General features: G+C 39.7%; 1 protein-coding gene across 1 annotated transcript in view; it reads right to left on the bottom strand.

The window, feature by feature from the left end:
• PDE11A (phosphodiesterase 11A) overlaps nt 1-27,253 on the bottom strand; it is a 287,291-nt gene that overhangs the window by 125,753 nt on the left and 134,285 nt on the right. Inside the window, exons 6-9 of the mRNA XM_036320024.1 lie at nt 25,793-25,925; nt 10,842-10,917; nt 8,616-8,683; nt 7,574-7,666 (exon numbers count right to left, since the gene is read on the bottom strand). Coding sequence (XP_036175917.1) covers nt 7,574-7,666; nt 8,616-8,683; nt 10,842-10,917; nt 25,793-25,925 — 370 coding nt within the window. The remainder of the gene's footprint in view (nt 1-7,573; nt 7,667-8,615; nt 8,684-10,841; nt 10,918-25,792; nt 25,926-27,253) is intronic.

The following is a 27,253-nucleotide window of genomic DNA, read 5'->3' as shown; positions in this document are numbered from 1 at the left end:
CATTCAAGGAAATACCTCAGGAGACATGGTACCTGGGAAGAGGTTCCTCCCAAAATACATACATACATACATACATACATACATACATACATACATACAAACTTTGTACTCATGCCTGTAAAGTGGGAAGGGAACACAGAGGTGATACTACGCAAGTCCATGGCCAGCCAGAGTGGCTGCCAGCTCCTCCACCATAGCCCGAGCTTTTCCCTTTTAGAATATTGACATGCCAGACCAAAACAATTATTTGTGGCTGCATGTATTCATTTGTTCAATATACTTTTATTGAGTATCGTGATATTTAAAATATCTCTAAGATATGATCACATACTTTAAGGAACACATGTTATAGCAGAGGAAAACATACAGATTCACAATTAACTATACTATAAGGCACAGAGAGGAATAAATAAACATGGAGTTAAAAGCTTTAGGGAGAAGATAACTTTTAAATCAAGCTTTGACTGATAGGATACTTCTGACCGGAGATGCTATGATTAAGATAGAAAATAACTAAAGTGGAGAGGGTGTTAGAGTGAAGCTCAGATGGCAGAGAAGCAGGTGGTTGATTTGTAGACTAAGAAGTAGTTGAGTTTGTAAGTAGCATAGAATACTCTGAGAAGAGAAATGAAAGCCAGGGTCAGAAGAAAGTTTGGTACGAGATTTCTATGGGTCTCAAAGGCCAGGAACTTTGTAGTATGATAGGTAATGGGGGAGTAATTTAAGGTCTATGAGAGCCTGAGTGATGCAATCTGAATTATGGTGTAGGAAGAACAAATAGAAGGCTATTAACATTGCTCAGTCAAGAGGTAATGAAGCCCTTAAGTAGGATGATTGCTGTGGCAATTGGAAAGGAGAAAATGGACAGGAGAGGCTTTGGGGAGGTAGAATAAATGGGGCTTGGCTCTTGATTGCATATGCCCTTTCAGTACCCTCTGGTTGACCCTCATTCCTTTCCTTTTTTGATCATAAAAGTGTATAATGTGTCCCTTAATACACTGACATATTTTCTGGAAAATTTCTCATCAGTATTAGGTAAAGCTTCATTTGCAATATCTATGAAAGACACCCCAAAGGACAATCCTTGATGTTCAAAATGAAGAAATGATATTCCACATCTACACTTGTACTGTATTTTCTCTGTACTCTGGACTTAAAGGTAAAGTTCTCCCCCTTTTGTCTTCGATCCTTACTTTCAGAAAATGTGAACATAAATTAGTATGTTTCTCGTTGAAGCTCTGGGTTGCTCACATAGAATGGAAATCATGATCATGATCATAAAATTAAAGTTATTAAAAATGATAGTAAAGTCCTCTCTTTGTTCCAGTATTCAGCTTTAAGAACATCTCTGCTCTCTATGAGACTTAGAATACTAATTCTATAAAGTCAGAAGAAAGGAGTTGGCTCTGGCTGGTTTGGCTCAGTGGATAGAGCATCGGCCTGCGAACTAAAGAGTCCCAGGTTTGATTCCAGTCAAGGGCACTTGCCAAGGTTGCGGGCTCAATCCCCAGTGGGGGGTGTGCAGGAGGTGGCCAATCAATGATTCTCTCTAATCATTGATGCTTTTATCTCTCTCTCTTCCTCCCCCTTCTCTGAAATCAATAAAATATAATAAAAATATTTTTTTAAAAAGAAGAAATTTAGTATTGAGCAAAGAACTAAATTTTGAGAAATTAAGAAAAGCATCACCCTGGTTGGTGTGGCTCAGTGATTAGAATGTCAGCCTGGGAACCTAAGGGTCATGGGTTCAATTCCTGATCAAGTGCACCTGGGTTGCAGGTTGGCTCCCCATCCCTGATCAGGGCACCTGAGGGAGGCAACCAATCGATGTGTCTCTCTCACATTTCTACATTTTCTACATTTCTCTCTCTCTCTCTCTCTCTCTCTCTCTCTCTCTCTCTCTCTCTCTCTCCCCTCTCTCCCACCCCAGCGGAGAGACACACTCTACCACACTCTCTGATATCCTCAGGTGAGGATCTTTAAAAAGAGCATCTATCAGAACAATTGTGTTTATAATTCAATGGTTAACAAAATCATGATAACGTATTACTTCATTTTTTAAAAGCCAAAGGAGTAGAAAATATTTTGTATCTTTATGTTATTATTCACCATTTGTGGCTTAGACTAAAATGAGCTGAAGTGACCAGTATGTGGCAACAGGGAAGGAACTCTCCAGCATGGCAAGTCTTTTCTGGAAGGCCAGTTGCCACCGGAGATATGTAGTTTTAGAAGAGCTGCATGGCTATTTTTTGACGTGGGAAATTTTGTATTTCCATGCCCTGGACTTTTCTGCAGAAGCACATAGGGTAACACGTGCCCCAGATAACAGGCTTGCATTGAGTGAGCAGTGGTGAGCAGTAGTGAGCTGTAGTGAGCTGTAGTGAGCTGTAGTGAGCTGTAGTGTGCAGTGGTGAGCAGCAGTGAGCAGTGGTGAGCAGCAGTGAGCAGTAGTGTATACTATAGTGAACAGTAGTGAGCTGTAGTGAGTAGTGGTGAGCAGCAGTGAGCAGTAGTGTACTGTAGTGAGCAGTAGTGCCCTCGAGCATAGCAGCTATGGTTGCAGTGCTGCTGGGATGCTCAATGGTGTGAAACAAGGTTTATGAAGGATATAGGAAATGGGTATCTGTTTTCAGCTCAAACTTCAAGCAGGAAATGATCTTCCAGATCAAAAGGGGCAAAATACCACACCTCCTCCCCAGCCTCTCAATGAGTGCAGTTTTCCAGCAAATCTTGGGCTGAGGAGATTGAACTCGATGCAAATAAAGGACAGCAAGTGCTCTGGTTAATAGAACAGCTAACTTTCATTAGGTGCTAACTTTAACTAAACACTCTCTCTAAACACTTTCCCTGAATAATTTTACCTAACTGTTAAAACACCTTTCTTATCATACCCATTCAACATATGAAGAACCTGAGATTGAGTGGGTAAGTAGCTTGACCAAGATCATTCAGTCTTCACTAGATTTATCAGACCCATGTCAAACACAAGGCTTTAAATCTTGTCCCTACACAGCCTTTCGCTGAGACAAGGAAAGCAGCCTCCTTCTGTGGGGGCACTGATGCCAAGCAAGGCCTGCAGGAAGCGTGTACTTCTAGTGAGCACCGAGCATTTCCGTGAGCATTATTAGCCTTCCCGGAGAATTTATCTGGAGAATGTTTACTTCCAGAGGATGCACCAAGTGGGTATTTTTATTTAAAATGCCTGGGGGAAAGAATGTTTAAAACACAGAAGAGAATGCTGCGCTATCTCTCATGAGACTCTTGTATTCAATTTACCTCTCCAGACCAAGAGGCTTCTAGGGTGGTTATTGTCACTGGGGGCCATGGGGTGGATTATTTCCCTTCACTCTTGCTGCCAACTGAAAAAGGACACTGCAATAAGATTATAGGAATGAAAAGGCTACATTCAGACATAGATCTTCTTGGGCAAGATCAAGGAGGATAAAAACTGAAAAAAATAAGCAAAAATGAGACATACAAGAAGAAGAACCTGGCCAGACCCAAGTGTGGAATCTTCCCACAATGGACAAAGGGGAGAGGGTCATTACCCCAGGTCCTTAGGGAAGAGCCAATGAGATGATTAAGGAGAGCACTGCTTGTGGTTCTGTTGTCCCTGGCTTGGGAGCACAGGCGCTCACTGTCTCTGTCTCTCTCTTTGTCTCTCTCTCTCAGCCTGTTATTGTTGTTACTTACCTTTAAAATTTTGCCAGACCATTTCTATCCCTATAAAGTAACTTAAGTACCTTATTGGACTAGGCTGGTTATAAATACAAAAATATAAACAACATACTTTTAATATAAATATTAATATTATATTATTAATATTCATGTACAATATTTATTGATACATAAATTTTAAAAATATATATTCCTTTAGAAGTTAATGCATACTATAGTTCTGTAGATCCCATTCCAGAGTTTGGGTTTAGTCGCTCTCCACAAATCATTTTTTGTCTTCACAGAGTCATGAGATAAGAAATCCTTCCACTCTGGAGGTGCTAGTTGACATCTGATTTTCCAAAGGAAAGAACATGACTTTCATCCATTGATGTTCCCATTTATTTGAAAATATTTGCTGCAGAGCCCAGAAACGAAATTGCAGGTAGTTTTCTGACCAGCTAGCAGTCTAAGCAGAGCTCGTGCAATGAGAATGCTCTTTTCATGCTGGACGTTCGATGGCAAATTGTTATGAAGTGAGCAGAGACCTCCCCTCTGATCCCAGGCCCCAACTCTGAGCCTTCAGTTCCCTGAGCCCTGGGCTGGCAAGAAGGTGGGATGTGGAACAGCACAGACACAAGACTGTATTGTGAACAGCACAAGAAGTTGGACTCTTCAGTGCCTCAGAGGTCCCCGGAGAAGGGGAGGGTTCCCTTTGGGGAGTCATAGCCATGGGTGAGTGAACTTGAGCCCTTCTTTAGCTTTGAACAAGAAGCCCTGTTGGGCTGTTGTGTCTCAATCAGATGGTAATGCTACAGTTACTCTTCTAAGTATTTTGTTACTAGGGATCTAAAAAAAGAAAGGAAGAAAGAAAAGAAAGGAAGGAAGGAAGGAAGGAAGGAAGGAAGGAAGGAAGGAAGGAAGGAGGGAGGGAGGGAGGGAGGGAGGGAGGGAGGGAGGGAGGAAAAGAAATCATTCTAGCTACTAATATTCTTGTATATGGATTCTTGGACTAAAGAAGGGGTGTATGCCACCTGATCAAGAGTCAAGAATTGGTATCTGGTGAGGTAGGGGTTGAGTGGAGGTGGGAGGGATAAAACCAAGATGGCAACACCAGAATTCTGACTGGGAATGCCACTTCTGACACTGGCACAAAATAATGCACACAGAACATACAAGTCCACACATGTAAGTCAACTTCTGAAAGGGTGAGATTGTCACAGGGCTCAGAGCTGTGCTGGAAATTTGGGAGTGTCAATAATAATGTCTGTGTCTAAAGATAGAAGGTATATGAGTTACACAAACAAGAGGGTGTTCACTATGAACCCAAATAAGCAATTCTTCATGAATAGACTGTGACTATATTAGCACTTTCTAATGGAATCTGTGGATTAGAAAGGAGTGTCAGTGAGAATGCTGACTTTCATTGGCAAACAACCATTCGTGCTTCAACCCAGTTATTTTAACCCCTTCTCAACAGGAGGAAGATCTACTATGAGGGAGGTAAGGAGTAAGAATATGGGGATATTTGAGATGTTCTATGGTTCTGTGTAGGTGTGTGTGAATTATACCATGGCAAAAGGAAGTAGGGTTTCGGTGGGGTTAGTATATTGTATGTCCTCCTTTTTATAGTTGCAGAAACTAAGAAACAATGGATGAGGCAACTCTGGAGATCAGAATTTGGTGATGGTGAAGGAGACATGACTCAATATTTGCTGTTCCAAATTCTTGTCCTTTGCTCTTACTCCCAATACATGGTGATTTCTCAGTAATAAATATACTCCTACAAGTGATAATGTAGCATTATTGCTATTTATGTGATTTTATTGAGTATTAAAATATTCACATGCATCATTTCACTTAATACTCCCAACTGAGGTACATGACAAAGCTAGGATTTGAAAATAGTTCTGTACACAGACCTTAACACTCTAGTAGTGATTTTTATTGGTGGGTTGCATCTTTACAGTTCACCTATGCATTAATTCATTCTCTAGATAATGTTTGTATTCTTTATTGCAAAGATGTTACATATAACAAAGCTAAACTAGCTCAGAGAAAGAACAAAAAAATACCTTCCTTCATTCTCTCCTTCCCTCCCCCCATTCAAAAACCACTCAATAAAAGTAAAAAGTAAAAAAATAAATAAATAAAACAGAAACCCACAAAAATACTTCCTCTGTATTAAGCACCCTGTTAGGCACTGGGAATAAGATTGCCAAAATGATAAAAATCTCTGTGCTTCTAGAATTCACAGTTTAGATAGGAGAAAAAAGTATGTAAATAGATAAATATAATATTATGTCTTGTTAACCTCGGAGTACTGCAGGTAGCACTGACTTACTGACTTATCCTCCCCGTTGGTTTCATTTTCTAGTAACATCTCACTGGGTACATAGAATATTTTGAAAATTGGGTATGTATTTTATTATACTAGAGGCCCGGTGCATGGATTTGTGCACTGGTGGGGTCCCTCAGCCTGGCCTGCAGGGATTGGGCTAAAACCCACTCTCCAACAGCCCCCAAGGGGTCCCGGATTGCTAGAGGGCCCAGGCCAGGCCGAGGGACACCACCGGTGCACAATCAGGGTCAGGGAGAGACCGTGGGCGGGCTCCAGGGTGTGTCCGGCCCCTCTTACCTAATGTCGATTGGCCGGACCCCAGCAGCAAGCTAACCTACTGGTCGGAGTGTCTGCCTCCTGGTGGTCAGTGCGCGTCATAGCTACTGGTCGAACGGTTGCTTACTCTTTTATATATATAGATTGCTCTATAAAGTATTATCTTGGCACTGACATTTTATCTGCCCTACTTAATAAGTGTTTCATAGATATAAACAAAATCTTTGGTAATAGCTACAGAGCAGGAAGAAAATAGGTCTTGGGTCAAAACAAGCTGGGATTCAGGGGAGATAGGAAGCAGGAACAGACCGTTGAACCTCAGAGGGACGGCAGGGGAGGGTGGGTGGGAACATATCAACCAATAAATTTGTATGCATATATGCATAACCCATGGACACAGACAATGTGGTGGTGAGGACCTGGGGGTGGGGGACAGGAGTAAGCTGGAAGAGGTTAATGGGAGAAAAGGAGGACCTATGTAATACTTTCAACAATAAAGATTTTAAAAAAGAGAATTGTTCTTTTAGCCTGGCTGGCATGGCTCAGTGGTTGAGCATTGACCTAGGAACCAGAAGGTCACGGTTTGATTCCCGTCAGGGCACATGCCCGGGTTTTGGGCTCGATCCCCAGTGTGGGGTATACAGGAGGTAGTCAATTAATGATTCTTTCTCATCATTGATGTTTTTATCTCTTTCTCCCTTTCCTTCCTCTCTGAAGTTAATAAAAAAGAATTTTTTAAAAAAAGAATTGTTCTTTTAGAACTTAGTGGCCTGAGGTTATGTGGTGCAGGCCTGGGAAAGAGGTTGGAGTTCTTCATGGGATGTGTGTTGGGGTGGGGGAGAGGGGGGAGTTGGGAGGAGTTGGATAATGCCAGGAGCAGCTTCCCCTATCTGGGTCACACATTTTCATAGGGAAGTTTTCTCTTATGGCAAGAAAAGTTGTGAATTTCTGGAATATCTATATGTGTTCAAAATAAGTTCATAATACACTTAAAATCCTGAGAAATTATTTTTGATTCACCACTTTTAATGAACCTAATATTTAAAATTTATATTTAACCATACAACATATATGGATGGGCTTCAAAGAATCCGTGAACTTCCTGAAATTATATATAAAATTGTGTTCATCTGTGCATTCTTCTAGAGAGGGTCTCTAGCTTTCATCAAATTCACACCCATGACTCTAACATGATTAAGACCTAATAGATCATTAAAAATTGAGAAATTAACAAGGATTTTCCCCCTCATAAAATTAGGGCTTTTTAGCATACAATTCTGACATAAATATTGTACTTACATCAAGAGCCACAGACTGCTTGGCCCAGGACTTCTTCACTTGATCATACATAATTGTGTTGTTGATGCCCAGGCCACAAAAGATGACAAAAGCCTAAGGAAGAGAAAGCCCACTAATTAAAAATTGCAGTAACTCATTGGAATAATCTAATATAAAAGCAGGCAGTTATCAGCGATGGGCCTGAAAATATAATTTTATTGTACACAGAGGAAGGCCTTGGGGAAATATGCACATTAAAATTCATAATTACTATTGTCATGTAACAGCTTTATAGCTCACAATGTACATCAGAGAAAATGTTAGTTTACTGTCATTGTGAAGAAATGACTTCATGCATTTCAAAACATGCTTAGAGTCTGTTTAAATGTGCTCTTTATTTAGGCTGTGGACTGATGTTAGTCATTCCATTCCAATTGACCCAAAGCAACCTCTTTCAGTATCTAGCCTTTAAAATATGTTGGTAAAGAAACCAAGTGAGTATACCCACCGTTAAATGTTAAGAGGAAGGAGGATTGATTTGGAACCAATTAGTAAAGAAGCTGTGAGGTATTCTCAGCTAAAGAAAATAATCATGGGATTTTCATGTTGGTCACTAGTACAAAGTCTACAAGGGAGCCTATTCAAGGCCAACCTCTCTAGCTGAAGGGCAGGCTGGAGGAAAAGGAAGCTTGTAAACATAAGAGAGGTGATGATGACACAACTGGCAGAGTTGACTAGGGGGTCTCACAGCTCTGAGTACACCCAAACAAGACAAGGATAAGACAATTAACACTTTGAATAGAGAGTGGCTGACTCAGTTCTGCAAAAAAATAAAAGAGGATAAAACTAATCAATGGTCACAAAATAATCTAATTAGTAAAAAAAAAAAAAATAGAATCAAATACTACCTAAGCATCTATATAGTCTTTAAATCTTCCTTTAAATTCTGTCACACAGTTTAAGTATAATGATAATTAATGATTATTTATCCTTACAAGTCTGGGCAAACTGCAACCAGGAGACTATTGGTATCACAGCTATAACTCTTGCTTTATTTTCTTACCTCAAAAAGTCGTTGATCTGCATCATCAAAAGGTTTTCCATCAAGTCTATTTAATACTTGAGCCACTCCTGTGGGAAGAGTTTGGCATATGTGGTCATTCTCAGCACTAGACACTGTGTTGCTACAATACAGTAAGCACCAGCTGATTCAATGCCTTCTTTAAGTGACTCTAGACACCCCAGTTTAATCTCTGGTCTCTCTAGTACCTGTTATGTGCATGGCAGCAGTTCTGAGATGTGCTGAAATGCAGTCTACTTTCCAGGCTGTGAGACCCAGAGTAGGTCTCAATGAAGCCTGGAGTTCTCCCAGGCATCAATCTATTTCCTGAAAATGGTTTTCAAGATGACTGTACACAATAACTCTGATAAATCTAGCATACACACACACACACACACACACACACACGCACACGCACAGTTATATATATTTAGTTATATATATGTGTGTGTGTGTGTGTGTGTGTGTGTGTGTGTAATTTTTAATTTTTTCAATTCCCTGAAGCACAACGTTTGAGTGAGACAGTGTGACATAGTGATTAACACTGGCCCTGAAGTTAGACTGTCTTAGTTCAAATTTCAACTCCATTATCAGTATTAACTTGAACAAGTTACCTAAATTTTTTAGCACTAAATTTCCTCATCTGTAAAATGGGGGTTGAAATGTTAGCTATCTCAGAGGGTTATGAGGATTAAATGAGACAACGTTTGCATGTTTGTAAAGCATATTACTCAAGGGGTAATATGTTCGGGATAATGATACAGTTAACCTTCAAAGCAAGGTTAGTGCTGTTGACTGCTACCAGTACTTCTTCTTTCCAAAGTTAATTTCCAGCATTATACCAGATGTGTGGGGACATGATTATTAAAACCCATAAGTTTAACCAAAAAAAACTCATCAATCTTAAAAATCACTCTCCTGTGTCCCTATTTAGCACAAACAAAGAAAATAGCTATAATTCTAAAGCATGCTTCTATTCTTTAAAACACCTAACTTCCCACCAGGGAGGTAAGTCATCATATGCTAAAAGACATATATAGTTAAAATGCAAATCTTTTGGCATGTAACAAGCAAACTACAGTCTTAATTTTGAAAGAATAACAGATGTTTACTGTTAGGGATGAAATGAAAGACCTTATGTGAGATTTACATTGGACATCAACAGATAACATATGGTGTTTCTTATGGACTTCCTCTTCTCTTCCAACTTAAATATATTTAAAATTCGGTACATGGTGCAATTCAATGCTTTGTACTAGGGGCTCAAATTCCTAAATCTTAGAATATTCTGTATGTTCGATAATGTACCAATGTTTTTCTGCAAATTAAGCAAACTGATGAAAAACTTCTTCTTAGAATTCAAGTCTTGACAACCTTTACAGACTAGCAAATTGGTAAGTAGCAGTGTCTTAGAGTTTAAGAGGCAAACCAGGGGAGACAGAGAGGCAAATAGATGCATTGATTACCAAATACATTAGTTACCTTATGCCTCTTAGGAAAAAAAATCACATTTTCATTGCATTTCAATAATTTTAACTAATGCTTACATCCTTCATGACTTCTTTACTTTAATCACTGACCTCTTCTTGCCTAGACTTCCTTCTTAGATTTAATATTTTCCTGACTGGAATTTTGAAGGAAGAGAAGGGAGCAAGAAGAGAGAGAAGAAATGGAAGCTTCTTTGGTCCACAATTCCCTTATTCTGGGGAAAGTGTAGCTTATTTCAGAATCATCCAGACAGAAGGATGTATGTTCAGTATATGTCTAGTAATTCATGTTCCTTCTTTCTTTGCATTTAATCCATGTGTAAACACATAGATGTAAATATGTAGATGTAGTGGGAGAGTTTGTACTAGGTGTTAGGAGGCCTGAGTTTCAGTTCTAACCCTGCTAGCAATTCGCTCTGTGATTTTATTCATCTCTGCACCCTCTGCCAGCTCTGCCTCAGCTTCCAAAGGTTGAGGTAAAAGAATCCTATTAGTTACTTTCTGAGATCCCCTCCAACTTCAAAAATATTGGTTCTTATTTAAAGGAACAGATGTTTGTTCATTGATGGGATTAATGTAGATTCATCAGAAGTCTGCACTTACGAGATAACACAAGAGTATGAGACATAGGTTGATGAATCCTAGACATAAAAAGGGGAACACATAAAAAAAGATATGGGTGTATTTTAAATTAAATTTGTATTTCTTAAAAAAATGTTTGAACATTTAGGTAATGTCTTACCAATTATCTGGTGGCTGCTATTCCAAATAGGTACGCAGAGAACGGATCTTATGTGAAAACCAGATATCTGGTCAGCCTAGGATATAAAAGTAGTTAATTGAAATTAAAGATTATCTACTCACTTCTCTCTTACTACTCCTCATAACAAGTATTTTAAAATAATATTTAAAAAGACACATTATAATTTAATTTTTAATGTACACCTATCTCTTTTAATTTAAAACCTCACAAGGAAACCAAACCCTAACCAAGTCTGAATCAATCAAAGCCCCCATACCAAAGACAAGGATGACAATGATGATTAGAAGCTAACTTTTACTGGATCTTCACTCCATGTCTGACACCTGTTCAGGGTTTTCACAAGAATTATCTCATATACTTATCAGATAAGACTTAGAGAAATTGACTACCTTGAAAATGGAGAGACTGGCTCAAAGGAAGCCAGACAATAACAAACACATCCATCAACTTTATCTTCTACAAGAACAAAGTGGGTTTTTTCCTCTCCCTAAGGACAATGTCTACATTACAGCAATGCTAGTGAGCATGAGGAGAAGGAAGTCAATTTTAGAGGAATCTGGAGGGCATAATGTGTAGTCTTGGGCTAGCCAGAGCAGCACTAGAATGGTTTGGGTCTGTTTTGTTTTGCTGAGAGCCATCCACAATTGTTGGTGGTCCTGAACCAGCACTGAGCGGTAGGCACAATTGCCTCTGTCAACTGTAGGACAACTGGAGGCTCTGTCTAACCTCCCTTAGGAAATCTGAAGCCGCTGAGGACAGAGGTCACAGACCAAGAAGAAAGAGGACATGCGGTGAAGGAGATAAACAAGGACAGAGTTTGAGAGGCTGGTGGTGAGGAAAACAAAGCTTAGACTGTCAGTGAAATGAAAGACTCTTGTATTTTTTTTTTAACCAAAAAATCAGTGCAGTTTCCCAGTGAACGGATCTAATTAAAGATGGTTTATCTCTAGGAGCCATCAAAACATACTTGTCAGATTTTCCAGCCTCTCAAAGGTAGTTAAAGAAAATGTCAAATTAATTGATGATAATTTATTAATGTGCAATGTGTTTCCTTTCCCTAGAAAGATATGTACAACTTTAACAATAATCTCAAACAAAACTTTATCCTCCAAATGCCAGTCTACTGGAGAGAAATGATGGCACTGGAACAAGATGCGAGAGATGTTGCCAGTGGGTCATTTGATTTCCTTGAAACAACAGAGAAGCGGTTTCTTTTTGCCCACCTTCCTGCACATGGGATCAATCCTAATGGCTCCTACAACAATGCCTACAAGTCCCTGACATGAGCATTCCTAGAAAAAAATAACAACTGGCCTTTGGGCTTAGCTGAGGCACTGTCTCCACAACCTACGCAGCAACGTTTGTTTGACTCTTAGAACTATGGGACTCCTATTTATCTTCTTCACCCACAACTACCCCATTCTATATTCTCTTCACATATTAGTAATCCCCTCAGCTTCCTCACCCTCCTGGTCATCTGGAACTCTTACATCCACTGTCCAATCATCTCTACCATACCTACTCAAACTAGCCTACTCTAAGTATCAGCAACTGGGAAATAATTGGTTGCAAATGTATTTCAACAGATCTGCAGAGCTCTAACTCTTACTGGTTCCAATTGTGTGCATTTCCCTTTGTAACAGAAACGTAAGTGATAGACCAGAAGGCATTATGAAGGTGTTATAGGGAACAGACGATGAACTGTCCCGCTGGGCTAGTGCTCAGTATCCCAGATTGCAGGGGTATTTTCCTATTAAGATCTGACAGGCGAAATGGACTTTAATTCTCTATGTTGAAGGATCTCAGAGATGTAGCCCCATTATCCTTAAGTGCTCACGATAAGGGTAAGAACTATTGAGTTGTCTATAACAGGCTTTAATAAAGAAGGTCAGGGAAAGAACTTCATATAGAAGAACTGTGTATGACTGGAGAATGACAGAGTTCAGATCATAATACCTTAGATGACTGTGTAACTCTGGGCATTGGCCACCATGGCAGAGGGGAACTAGGCACTGATGGGTTTACCCACTGCTGAATTTGTGACACATACATAGACTGCCAAGACATTCATGCATAAATCCTGCCATACTTTTTAGTTATTTTTTGCCATTCCCCTTCCTGCACCTTTCCCATTTAAATGTTGAGTCCAATTATTCATTCCTGTTGCAGGCAGAAAACAAACTCTTCACATAATGGTTCTGAAATTCTTTTCATCACTACACTATGGAAGGATATATTAAATTAAGCAGTAGAATACTGTACCTTATGTTGACTAAATAATGGCTTGCTGTGCATTAGTGTATTTGTTTTAAGGTGTTCTTTTGAATCTCATATGAAAAAGAAGAGCAGAAATCTTCACAGATGATGTTCTAGAGCACAGCTAACTACTGGGAGTTGAATTCTCAAGCACAATGCCAACTAAAGCAAAGCCAGAATAATTGCATCATGGTGAAGATATTTGTAAATAAAATATGCAATACAAGAAGCCACCTGATGCAATGGCAGGTCATCTGCAAATGTACTTTATCTGCATGCTATTGGGACAGTTTCAGACAAGGATCTTAGAATAATATCCAAGCAACACTCCATGCAGGCAAAGGCAATAGAAAGTAATCTATTTGAATTCCCTAAGGATATAGCAAGGCAACTTAATTTACCTAGATCTTATGTTATTTCAATTCTGGCTTTCAATAATAGTTTATAGTTTTTAGAGGGCTCATGATAGCTTGGTAAAATATAAAATATAAAGGGGCTACAATTTTAAAGCATCTTTATAATTTTGCCTGATTATACAAAAATAATATAAACACTTGTGAAACTTTTAAGTAAAAATAAAATCAAAAGCACTGACCTTGCCATCTCTAGAAATGACAACCATTAACAGTTTGATATAACTTCTTCCTTACCTTTTTCTACAAATATATTAAAATACGTTCTACACCAAGTTATTCTACATTTAATAGTATTTAAATCTATATTTTAAAAATATATTTTTATTGATTTCAGAGAGAAATGGAGGAGAGATAGAAACATCAATGATAAGAGAGAATCATTGACTGCCTCCTGCACGCCCCACACTGTGAATCAAGCCCTCAATCCAGGCATTCCCCAATTGGAAATTGAACTGTGACCTCCTGGTTCATAGGTCAATGCTCAACCACTGAGCCATGACAGCCACATAATATTGAATATATTTATTAATAATATAGATAATATATTCAACAAAACTAAACAATACTCAATGAGAATGTCTATTGTATACTAAACATCGTTTTAGTTGTTGGAGATACATCAGTGAACAAAACTGACAAAATCCTGACCTTCATTGAGCTTACATTCTATGAGGGAAGACAAATGGTAAACAATACAAAAATACATAAAGAAATTATATGTTAGAAGGTGTTTGGGATTAAGGGAAAAAAATAGTTCAGAATAAAAGGGATTAGGAATACCAAGGACATCAGGCCTTGCTAATAGGTAACAACTGAATGATGATTTTAAAGAGGTGAGGATGTGAGTTATACAGCAATTGGGGTACAAGTATTTCAGCTGAAGGAGTAGCCAGTGCAAAGGCCCTGAGACAGGTGTGCGAGCTGCATGTTCTAGGAATTACAAGGAGACCAGTGTGGCTGGAGGAGTATGAGAGAGGGCTGGGGGTGGATAATCAGAAACCAGATTGCGTAGGGCACTGTAAGCCTCTGAAAGAACTGTAAATTTGGCTGCTACTCTAGTAAAATAGACTTTGCAGAGTTGTGATATGTGACTTAAAATTCAAAAGCATGGATACCCCCTCCCAAGGAGCAAATGTCCGATAAAACTACAATATCCACGAACATAACTCATGAATGTGTGTTTCTTAAGCCACTATAAATAAATATAATCAGTTATATTTAATAGGTCATTTTCATCTTCTATCCTTTTCAAGGATCACAGATTCTTGTAACAGAATAAACATATTATGATCTTCATAGCATTGCAAAATTTAAAACTCAGACATTTAGTTCCAGTCTGTGACTATCCTTATATAACCATTCTGTCATAATTTTCCACCCATAAACTAAGGAGCTTGGCTATAAAACCATGTATGCTATCAAGCCCAGCAGGTACTACTGCTAAGAGTCAACTTGAACAGCCAGACAGCAGGCAAGGAATCACTGTGGGTCGCCCCCTAAGTCGCTCTGCTCACCGCAAGGAGGGGACTCCATTAAATATTTAACACAGTCACAAAGAGAACACCCAGCAGGTGGATAACTATGATTACTTGCCCCATAGCCCTCGCAGCAAGCATCTGACAGCACTGAAGATGAGCTTTATATCACTTTAAAATATTCCTTTGTAGCTTTTATAAAAAGAAAGACCAACAGTTTCAAAACTGAGATTTCAAAATAAGGATCATTCACTTGCTGCATATTTTTGGGCAAAGCTTCAGGTAGGTTATTATAAGGCAGAAAATTCACAGAAATTGGAAATATACTTTACACTTTAACTGTACAGTTAAAGCACATCTTGATAAAATAAATTATCTCTGATTAACAGAAAATAGCTACTGACATCATGAGTCCCCAGACTGACAAACTTGGTGTGTTCATCGAAATTGGAGAAGAAACTACCAAATGTACATCAGAGGATGTATTGGGTTCAGCACCTGCAGTTAGAGATCTGAAGAATCTATAAAATGGTTCACTGGGCAAGTCATTCATAGCTGCTGCTGAACAATTTCAAACCTGGAGACGGGAACACCCTGCCTTCTGCCCCTGATCAGGAACATCCACCTGGGCTTTAACATGAGCAAAAACTAAACTTCTAATGTATTAAATCACAGTGATTTGGGAGTTTGTCCATTGCCTTCACTGATATAGTAGTTTGAATGTAGGCACCAGAGTTGTGTTTGAAATGAACCAATGTGATTGGCTTTTAGCTACATGTTTAAAGGATTGGTGGGTTGCTTGGGGGTGGGCAGTGCAGTTAGCCTCTGAGACATGACCGCCCCTGATCTGCCTAGGTAACCAGACCCTTAAATGCCTGACCACTCAGCCGAAACCGGTTTGGCTCAGTGGATAGAGCGTCGGCCTGCGGACTGAGAGGTCCCAGGTTCGATTCCGGTCGGGGGCATGTGCCTGGGTTGCGGGCATATCCCCAGTGGGAGATGTGCAGGAGGCAGCTGATCGATGATTCTCTCTCATCGATGTTTCTAACTCTCTATCTCTCTCCCTTCCTCTCTGTAAAAAATTAATAAAATATGTTAAAAAAAAATGCCTGACCACTCTTGTGAAGAGTCAGGTCTGCATATCGCTTGCCCCTATAAGGTAGGATCTGGTGATCATCTTCCCAAGACAGCACAAGGCCACAGGACATACATCCAGCCTTCATCACCTGCGGATATCCACCACTGCTCCTTCTCTAACAAGAAAAGAGAAGACCTGGCCCTCCTGAAGTCCTGTAGGCTGTCAGATTATGGCCACCATCCCTTCTTTACTGTCAACAATCACCCTTCCTCTTTGTGTAGAGACTTTTCTCTTCCCCATGTCTCTGGAGGAAGGGGACATTGAAGTTCCCTTCTCCTCTCCCTTCTCCTCTCCTCTCCCTTCTCTTCTCCTCTCCATGCCCTTGACCAGAATCGAACCTGGGATCCTTCAGTCTGCAGGCCAATGCTCCATCCACTAAGCCAAACCAGTCAGGGCTCTTTAGAGGGAAAATAAAACAACCTCAAAAAGAACTGTTTTTAATTTTCAATTGAGGGGTTATTTTAAAGCAAATAGATGAACCTGGTAAAAGGGAGAAAAAGAGTGAGGAGGGAGTGTGGGAAAGAGAGGCTTTGTCATGACTTCCATGTGAGGACAGCCTGGGACCCCTTTCTCCAACCTCATCTCCTTCCATCCTTTCTTTCACTTTATGGCTGGAACACATCATAATTCCCCAACTTGTACACTATTTCAAGCCTCTGGGGTCTTACGTGGACTGCTCTGTGTCCAAGTAGAGTTCTTTTTCCCTCCTTTTGGTAAAGAGTCAAAACCCTCTGCCTTTCTCCTTTCCTTCTTGTAGCGGTTCTCAACCTGTGGGTTGCGACCCTTTCACAGGGGTCGCCTAAAACCATCGGAAAACACATATATAATTACATATTGTTTTTGTGATTAATCACTATGCTTTAATTATGTTCAATTTGTAACAATGAAATTGGGGGTCACCACAACATGAGGAACTGTATTAAAGGGTCGCGGCATTAGGAAGGTTGAGAACCACTAGGGAAAAAGAAGAGAGGAGAAGAGCCCTGACTGGTTTGGCTCAGTGGATAGAATGTCGGCCTGTAGACTGAAGGGTCCCAAGTTCGATTCTGGTCAAGGGCATGTACTCTAGGAGAGCCTTTCTAATTACCTTTCCTGTCTGTGTGAGGTACCCCCCCCCCACCCCCTGGGGCCCAGTGTTATCCTGTGCTTATCTCTGTCATGGTTCTAGTCATATTGCATGGAAATAATCACCCTGATCCTCTTTTCTAATTAGATTGTGGACTCCTCAAGGACAGGAAGGTCTCTTACTCATTTTTTTAAAATATATTTTTTATTGATTTCAGAGAGGAAGAGAGAGGGAGAGAGAGATAGAAACATCAGTGATGAGAATCATTGATTGGTTACCTCCTGCATGCCCTCTACTGGGGATTGAGCCTGCAACCCAGGCATGTGCCCTTGACTGGAATTGAACTCAGGACCCTTTATTCTGCAAGCCAATGCTCTATCCACTTAGCCAAACCATATAGGGTGATGACTCGGCACTACTAACATGTGGGGACAGATAAGATGTTGGGCTTGTCTTATTTCACTCCTTCTTCCATTCCCACGTGGAATCTTGGGTTGTCAGCCATGTCTCTTGCTTTCTTCTCTATTCATCGAACACCAGGTTCATCTATTTCAGTGGTTCTCAACCTTGGCTGCCTCCAGAATGAGGCCCAGAAATCAGGATTTTAAAAAGATTCCCAGGTGATTCTAATGTGCAGCCAAGGTTGAGAACCACTGTTGTAAATGATCCTTATTCATCACATATGCAACTTTGGTATCGGTTGGTTTAGTACAATCACTCAGGAGGGAGGAGACAAGGGAGAGAATATAATAAATCTAACTTTGTTGAACTATTCATTGGTTTCTGGTGATTTTTTACTATTGGGTTTGATTTCAAGAAATAGTTCCTAAGGAAAAAAACATTGAGAATGGACTCCCTCCAAAAAAAAAAAGAAAAAGAAAAAAAAAGAAAACATACTCCCCAAATGGTGTAGAAAGAAGTATGTTCATGTACTCCACAAAATCATTCTTCTCTGGTTAAAATCTTCATGGGCCTTAGTAGAAATCAGTGGACCAAAGACACTCAAGGCCAGAGATGGTGGCTTTCAAGATGATCTCTGATCTGACGCTTCTTCCCATTCTCTTTCGTGTTGGTTCTCTATGGTGTGGAAGAAACTTGGAAGGGAAGAGAGAATTCTCAGTGAGTGTAGAAAAGAATAGATTCAGACCACGTGAATCTATTCTTGAAAGAGAAACTTAGGTGGTAATTTATTTTACTGTGTTCAGATTGTCCCTCCATCCTTTCTGTGTTACACTCCCTTCCAGGTTCCTGTATCCCCAGGTTTCCCTCCGATGCTAATGAGAAGTGAACGCCGTCCTTAATCTTCTGGCTTCTTTACCCTCCTTCCCATAACCAACCAGGTCACATCAGTTCTTTCCCTCAATTCTGCTCAGCTTTCCCCAACCCTAGTGGTTGGCAAACTCATTAGTCAACAGAGACAAATATCAACAGTACAACGATTGAAATTTCCTTTGAGAGTCAAATTTTTTAAACTTAAACTATATAGGTAGGTACATTGTTATTAACTTAATTAGGGTACTCCTAAGCTGACCTTTGCTAAAAACGTCCTCAATCTGATTGAGGTACGTTCGTTGAGGTCAACCCCTTCCAACTCTCCCATCCACACTCGTCTTGTATACTTGTTTCGTCTATCTCCTTTCGTTCATCCTCTCTATATGTCCAAACCATCTCAATGTACCTTTCTCAATCCTCGACACTACATCTTCTTTCACTCCACAACGTTCCCTAAAATTAACTTAATAAACTTCACTTAAAGTTTTAAGTCTTAGTTAAACTATAGGTACGTTGAATAAAACTTGATATTATACTTAATAACGATATTATTTATTGATAAAATTAAATTCCTTACAATTTACCTTACAATATCCATAAAATTAAATCATGACAATGACTGACAAACACTAATGTGAACAATGGCCTTGCATCTCCTTGGAAAGTTTGGGTAAGTCAGGCTTGTATGTTGTTGTTTTTAATTTTAGGCACGATTCCAGGTTCTCATCAATAAGACGACTTCTCAATTTACTCTTGATAAGGTTCATGCTTGAAAATGATTGTTCACATAAATATGTAGATCCGAATAAGGAAAGAACAGCAAACGCTAGTTTTTTCAGTTGATTATATGAGTCAGGAATACTATTCCAGGTGCTAAAAATCAACATATCTTCCTTCTCCAGGTCTTTCAAAGCAGACCACTTGTGCTGTGAACTAAGTTCACATTTGTTTTTCTCCAGTATTTCTATATCAGCACAAAGATGTTCAAATTTCAAGCTCCACAGTTCTTTGTTTTTTAAATCCAGCAATTGCATTTCAAAGTTGCCAATGTCAATATTAAAGGGAGAAAATTTTAATTCTGTTACAGTAGTATTGAGAGGTTTTTTAACGAAGGCTAACATCGCTTTGCTGTTTCTGAATTCCTGAAACCTGTTGAGAAAAGCTTCCCTCATATGTAAAAGTGTTGTTTTGAAATAGCAAATGTCAATATCAGAATTATTTTCTTGGTGATGTTTCAACAGGCTTGGAAAGTGAATCAAAGTTTCTCTTTCAAAATCTTGAGCAAAAAGAGATAATTTGTTTTTGAATGAAATAACTTCTTCTAACATCGAAAAAACTGTTTCCTTTCCCCTGTAGTTTACGATTTAGCTGATTTAGATGAGACATAACGTCTACCATGCAATAAAATTTTTGGATCCACTGATCGTTCCTTACTTCTGGATAGTGAACACCCTTCTCAAGGAGAAATGCTTTAATTACTGTTAATAAGGAAGCGAAACGTTTCAAAACATTTCCTCTTGATAACCAACGTATCTTGTTATGCAGCAGAAGATCTGCATACTATTCTCCATTTCAAGTAAAAATTCTTTAAATTGGCGATGATTAAGAGCTTTAGCTATAATGGGATTGATAATCTTAATCACCAATTCCATAACTTTGCAAATTTCTTCTGGAAATGTCTGTGCACAAAGCACTTCTTGATGAATGATGCAATGGGAAGTAAGTATCTCGTGATTAATTTTTTCTTTCAAAATAGCAACAAACTAGTTTCTGACGCCGGTCATACTTTTCGACCCATCTGTTGAAATTGAGACAATTTTATCGAGTGGAATATGATGTTTTTCAATGCTCTTAATTACAGCATTTGCTATATCCTCTCCATGTGTTTGACCTTTGAGTGGCAATAATCCTAAAAGTTCTTCTTTAGGACCTGTAGATGACATAAATCGTACAAAAAGTGAAACTTGCGCTGTATCATTTATGCCACAAGACTCGTCAACTGCTATTGATAAAGCTGAAACCAATTTAAGATCTTCGACTTGCTGGTTGGTTATATTTGAAGACATTTTGACTGTTCTATCTTTCACTGTTTTAGCAGACAATGGTAACTCTGTAATTTTTTTTAGAATATCTGCTTTGTTCTTAAAATCCCGAAATAGCTCTTCGGATTCATTTATAAAACAACTTTTCATATATTCGCCATCTGTATATGGTTTTCCTCTCTTAGCAATCTCTTGACTAACCACAAAATTTGCAATATTAACATTGTTGGAAGATTGTATCCAGTAATTAAATACAGAACTTGATTTTTCTTTTTTTTTTTTATTGCTTAAAGTATTACAAAGGGTATTACATATGTGTCCATTTTATCCCCCCGCCCTAGACAGTCCCCTAGCCTCCCCTATCCCCCAATGTCTTATGTCCACTGGTTATGCTTATATGCATGCATACAAGTCCTTTAGTTGATCTCTTACCCCCCTACCTCCTGCCCCCCAACCCTCCCCGGCCTTCCTGCTGCAGTTTGACAATCTGTTTGAGGCAGCTCTGCCTCTGTATCTATTATTGTTCAAAAGTTTATAATGGTCTCTATTATCCATGAATGAGTGAGATCATGTGGTATTTTTCCTTCATTGACTGGCTTATTTCACTTAGCATAATGCTCTCCAGTTCCATCCATGACGTTGCAAATGGTAAGAGTTCCTTCCTTTTTAGAGCAGCATAGTATTCCATCGTGTAGATGTACCACAGTTTTCTAATCCATTCATCTACTGATGGGCACTTAGGCTGTTTCCAGATCTTAGCTATGGTGAATTGTGCTGCTATGAACATGGGGGTGCATATATCCTTTCTGATTGGTGTTTCTGGTTTCTTGGGATATATTCCTAGAAGTGGGATCACAGGGTCAAATGGGAGTTCCATTTTCAGTTTTTTAAGGAAACTCCATACTGTCTTCCATAGTGGCTGCACCAGTCTGCATTCCCACCAGCAGTGCACAAGTGAAGAACTTGATTTTTCTTGACTCTTCTGAAGTTCCTCAACTGTTTTCTTCCTTGCATCACCGACAGGATATTTAGTACTAAATGACACGTGTTTAATTGTAAAGTGTCTCTCCAAATTTGATTTCTTGTTATGTGCCAATTTTTCCTGACAAAAAGACAGGTAGGAAGGCCATTTAAGTTTTGAATAAACGAGAAAGTCTCAGTCCATTCAACTTTAAATTCACGGTTTTCGCCTTCCGTTTTTCTTTGCTTCTTCTTTGTAGCCACGTCAAACAGGGCACCTAAAAAAATGTTTCATTTCATAATAATAAAGCCACCAACACAAAATAATTACAATTCTTAAATTGATGACAAAAATACCTGTAGGATTTGCAGCTGGTTTGAAAAATACAGGTAACTTTATGCTTCAAGTAGGTACTTTTGTCACCCGTGAGCGATTTGCGGACGCGACCAGCACTAACCACTGCACATGAGACTGCTGGCTGACTGGCTCACTCAACTCGTGCATGAATCACGCACCTCCCCCGCGCTGTGTATCCGGCGGCCCGCCTGCACCGCGTCTCCCGTCACCAGACCAACCGACACCCCCCACTTCTTCTAACGCCACTTCTTCAAAATAGACTCGCCCAGGCCGAAACCGACTTCTGCGCATGGGCCACGAAGTTTCAATCACACTGTACATGCACGCCTGCACGTGGTATTTTGTGGAAGAGACACACTCAAGGGGCCAAAGAGCCACATGTGGCTCGCAAGCTGCGGTTTGCCGACCACTGATCTACACCATCAGGCTTTGTGGGGAGAAAGTTTCATCCTTTTAGCCTCTTGGGGAGGGCTGTGGATCAGTCTGAAGTCCATTTCATTCATTATTTTTTTAAAAATATATTTTATTGATTTTTTACAGACAGGAAGGGAGACGGATAGAGAGTTAGAAACATCGGATCAGCTGCCTCCTGCACACCCCCTACTGGGGATGTGCCCACAACCAAGGTACATGCCCTTGACTGGAATCGAACCCGGGACCCTTTGGTCCACAGGCCGATGCTCTATCCACTGAACCAAACTGGTCAGGGCCCATTTCATTCATTATTAATATAAACAGCTGGCATTTGTTACTGGGGAAAAATATACTTGAGAAGAAAGAGAGCCTAAGCAGGTAAATAATTTTGATTTTTCTGGTGTGATACATCACACACACACACACACACACACACACACACACACACACACACACCATCTATACACATTATAGGACAGATCTACTAAATGCCACATCTCTCTCACTCTCCTCTCCCTTCTCTCATCTCCATTTATATTGATAAATTCCTTTCCATTTTTTTTCTTCAGCATAAGAAGAGAAACATAAAATAATTTTAAATTCAAGTACCATGCAAACACATCATGGAAAAATCATGATATAATGCATCTTAAGATTTTCATTTAAAATCTAGTATTAGCTGTGTGGCAGATTGAAAGTACATAGGTAGAAACCCAAGAAATAATGACAGTCTAAAATAAATACACATTTTATCATAGAGTAGAATGTGATTTCACGAAATAGCCACTGCTTCAGCTACCACAGTTTACTGTTTTCAGACATCATTGCTTCTAACGACTGGATCAGGGCATGAAATTTTTATGCTCAATCCCACAGAAATAATTGTTGCCTTTTTGCTCAACAGTCCACACTGTTGTTTCTATGGATCATCGGGCAGTCTCCCTTATTGGGATAGAAAGCTAAGTGTGAGAAAATGTAAAAAGCTGCATCACTAATCAGGAAGAGACGTGCTAAGAGTCTGCCTATAGACATAAGGATATGGTACATTCAAGCTCACCACATTGTATTAGCAAGAAGTATTCCTGAGATATTACTCATAATTATGCTAGCTACATGGCTGTTTTTCATGAGAAAAAAGAACAATGATTGGACAAGAATCTTACATTTCCTATAAAGGTGAAGATGCTTATCAGTTATGACCAACATGTCATTCTCCTAGGTATAGACCCTAGAAAACCTCTTGCACCTGTGTACTTAGAGACAGCAAAACACTGAATTCAAATGTCTATCAACAACACAGTAGATAAGTACAGTGAGGCATATTCATACAATGGGATACTTTGCAGCAGTGAAAATAAATGAATGAATTATAAATTCATGTGACTAGGGATTATACGCTGAACAAAAAAGCAAGCCACAGAAAACCATACACAGTAAATAACTTAACTTGTAGAAATTTTAGAGACATATAAAATATAACAACATATTTTGCAGGGTTTCAAATCTATGGGATAAAACTGTCTAGAAAAGCAAAGAAACATTAAATTAAAATTAGGATAGTGGTTACCTCTGGGGGGAAATAAATAAGATGGGATTAGGGAAGATTAATACAATAACTCAAAAGTAATGATCTTTTTTTTCCCTTAAACTGGATGGTGGGTATTTACTGAATCATATTGTGCTATACTTTTACACACTATATCTTATGAACCAACTTTTTAAAATGGTATAGTTTGTTGATTCTTTTTGCTTCCCCAAAATTTGACTTCATGGTCCAAAGCTAAGAGCAAAATAATAGTAATCCATACCAAGTTTAGTGCAATAATGTGGGGTAGCATGCAATCATCATCCCTTGACATCTAATCTAACATGTTGACATTGTAACAATAAATTGGCAATTTATGATGTTTCTTCATAGCTAGCCTTTCTGTTTGTTCAGTTATTACTGATGTTAATAATAGAAGACTGAAAGCACTTCATAAAACTGTGTTTAGAAATCTATTCTTCGGTATTTTCTAAAATTAAGGAGGAAAGAAACACAGCCAGAGGCCAAGCTTTATAAAATCAGGCATAGCCCAGTCACAATGCTACCATATACAAATATTGACATCTATTATCATTTCCTTTCTGCCAGGCATAAAACCAAGGTAGTGGTGCCTTCCTTAAAGGAGAAGCGCTTTCCCAAAGACGATAACGCAAAATTCAGATTTAATGAAATAGACCGAACAGAGCTAGAGGGCAGTCAGCATTGGAACAGCTAAAGGAGCACACAGGAGAGACACGCAATACGGAACTCCAACTGGGAGTTCATGAAAGAAACTGATGTTCAATAACAAAGAGAAATACATGGAGGATGTAGCCTGGAGAAAAAGAATTCCAGGCAATTGCAGAGAGGCGGTGAGTTTAGGGAATTAAAAATTTCCCTGCAGAGATCTGTGAAGATGATCTGACTGAAAACACAGATTAGACTTAGATTCCGGGTTCCCTGCCATTGCCATGTTCTACTCACACACTGGAGATAGCACAGAGAAGGAAGAGAATAAGGGCTGTGCACTCTGAGACTAGGACTGAATCCTTGCCTGTCTCCAGAATCAGAGACCAGCTCTCAGCGTCTGTAAAATGGGGATGATGACACCTACTTCTCAGGCCAGCACAGATTAAATGTTCAGTTGTTATCACTAATCTACCTTCTGTTTTGTAGCAGTGTGATCTTTCTAAAATATAGCTCCTGGTTCTCCCCCATTTAAAACCCAACTACTGTTCTCAATTGCCCAGGATAAATACTTAAATGTCTTAACATGCCTTTCACCTCTTTGAGTGATCTGGCCTCTGTTTCCCTCTCCAGCCTCATCCACCCGGCCCTTCAGCCACATTAACTCATCTCGGTTCCCTAACTCTTCAGTAAATTAAAAGTAAACTTACAACTTATTGAATACACGTAAAAACACTTGTTAAGTTTGGGTAAATTCATCTGTATGATATTCTGTACTATCTCACATTTTAAACTTCTACAAATCAGAGCCTATATTGCTTTAGTATATTCCGTATATCAGCACAATGATTAACATTAAACAATAACAAACCAATTTACTGTTGCTCTGGAGAAATTTTTAAAAATACAGTAGTTGTTCTAGTATGTGTTGGGAAATAACTATGTTATATACACATTTTCATTATTAGCTATTTCATAGTTTAATACTAATTATGATTAATATAAAATATACATGGGTACATTTAACGCATGGGTACATGAATATGGGTGCATTTCATATAAAATGTACCAAATCATAAAAGACCATCAGACTAATACATTAATAGCCACTTTGCCACAAATCAGGGTGGAGAGAGGAAATTTTCCTGCCAATCAACTGTAGGCAATGCACACAATCCAATCAGAGGGAGAAAATGCAAAAGAATTGCCAGTAAACTCCAGGGTTGCTGACAATCTGTATGATGTCCCTTTTTCAACCAGCAAACCATCAACAGAGTGACAACCGAACCTTTAGACTCCTGAGGACGAGGACTCCTCTTACCTCGGCATCAAAGCGCGGGTCCTGGTAGGCATCACTGATGTTCACGGGAAGGCCTGTGGAGGCCACAAGCTCTGCAATGCTATTATTTATCAGCCAGTCGGAGTATGATGATTTCTCCATGCTTTCTTTGAAACTATCAGGACACCAAGTCAGGCGATAAGAAAAGAGAGAAGCATAAGCTTGCTTGAAAGCAAACCCTATAAAACTACACTGAAAGCAGGACTATCTATCCTCATTACAAAGGGTAAGTGATATTAGTCATAGAACAATAGCGGGACAATTATTAGAATCTACTTCAAAAAGACTTACCTGTTATAATCCTATCTAATAATAGACAAACATGGTAATTGACCATACCTTCACTACACTTCCCATTGGCTAATCAGCATGGTATGCAAATTAACTGCCAACAAAGATGGCGGCTAATTTGCATACTGCAGGCAGGGCAGGACAGCGCCATCCCACCTGCCCTGCCGCCATCCGGGCCTGCTATCTGCAACCCAGGGTGGCGGGCGTCCGTGTACGACCCAACCCGGTGGTCGGGGGCTGCAGCAGCGATCAGCCAGCCCACCCAGCCGGCCTCCATCCGGGCATCCTGTGTGCGACCCACCCGGGGCATCTCGTGTGCGACCTGACCCGGGGCGGCGTCCCACCCCTGGATCGGCCCTGCCGTGTGCGTGACCCGGGGAGGTGGGGCAGGCACCAAGGGATCGGGCCTGCCATCTGCCACCCGGGGAGCAGGCCTAAGCCAGCAGGTGGTTATCTCCCGGGGGGTCCTAGACTGTGAGAGGGCACGAGTGGGGCAGAGGGACACTCCTCCACCCCCCCTCCCCCGCCAGTGCACAAATTTTGTGCACTGGGCCTCTAGTGTAAAATAATCAAATGATAGATTCTCTATGATCCAGAGAGCAACTCTAGATTGTATTTAGGCCCCAAAGCAGGCAGACATAAGGTAGATAATCAGATGATGACCAAAACTGAGGCTAGAAAGCCAGCACAGTGCCATGACAAATTCCACTGGCCTCCCCAGCCCTCTCCCCTTAACTGATCAGACTAGATGTTTGGCACCAAGAAAAATGAAACCCAAGAATGAGGGGAAATCAGAAAATAAATTGACAATTTACAAATTTTTAAATGTAGCAAAAGAGTATGTCTAGACCCATGGCCGGCAAACTGCAGCTCGCGAGCCACATGTGGCTCTTTGGCCCCTTGAGTGTGGCTCTTCCTAAGCCTTAGGAGTACCCTAATTAAGTTAATGACAATGAACCTACCTATATAGTTCAAGTTTAAAAAATTTGGCTCTCAAAAGAAATTTCAATCGTACTGTTGATATTTGGCTCTGTTGACTAATGAGTTTGCCGACCACTGGTCTAGACTATATGTAATCTTAAAATTATGTAACTATTTTTGTAGTCTCAGAGTATGTTTTTTAACAAAAGCACATTTCCTACTTGCCAAATC

Source organism: Myotis myotis, unplaced genomic scaffold (assembly GCF_014108235.1).
Source record: "Myotis myotis isolate mMyoMyo1 unplaced genomic scaffold, mMyoMyo1.p scaffold_m19_p_8, whole genome shotgun sequence".
NCBI classification, from domain to species: Eukaryota; Metazoa; Chordata; class Mammalia; order Chiroptera; family Vespertilionidae; genus Myotis; species Myotis myotis.
Note: the sequence above shows the minus strand (reverse complement) of the source record. Positions and strands in the feature narration are given on the sequence as shown.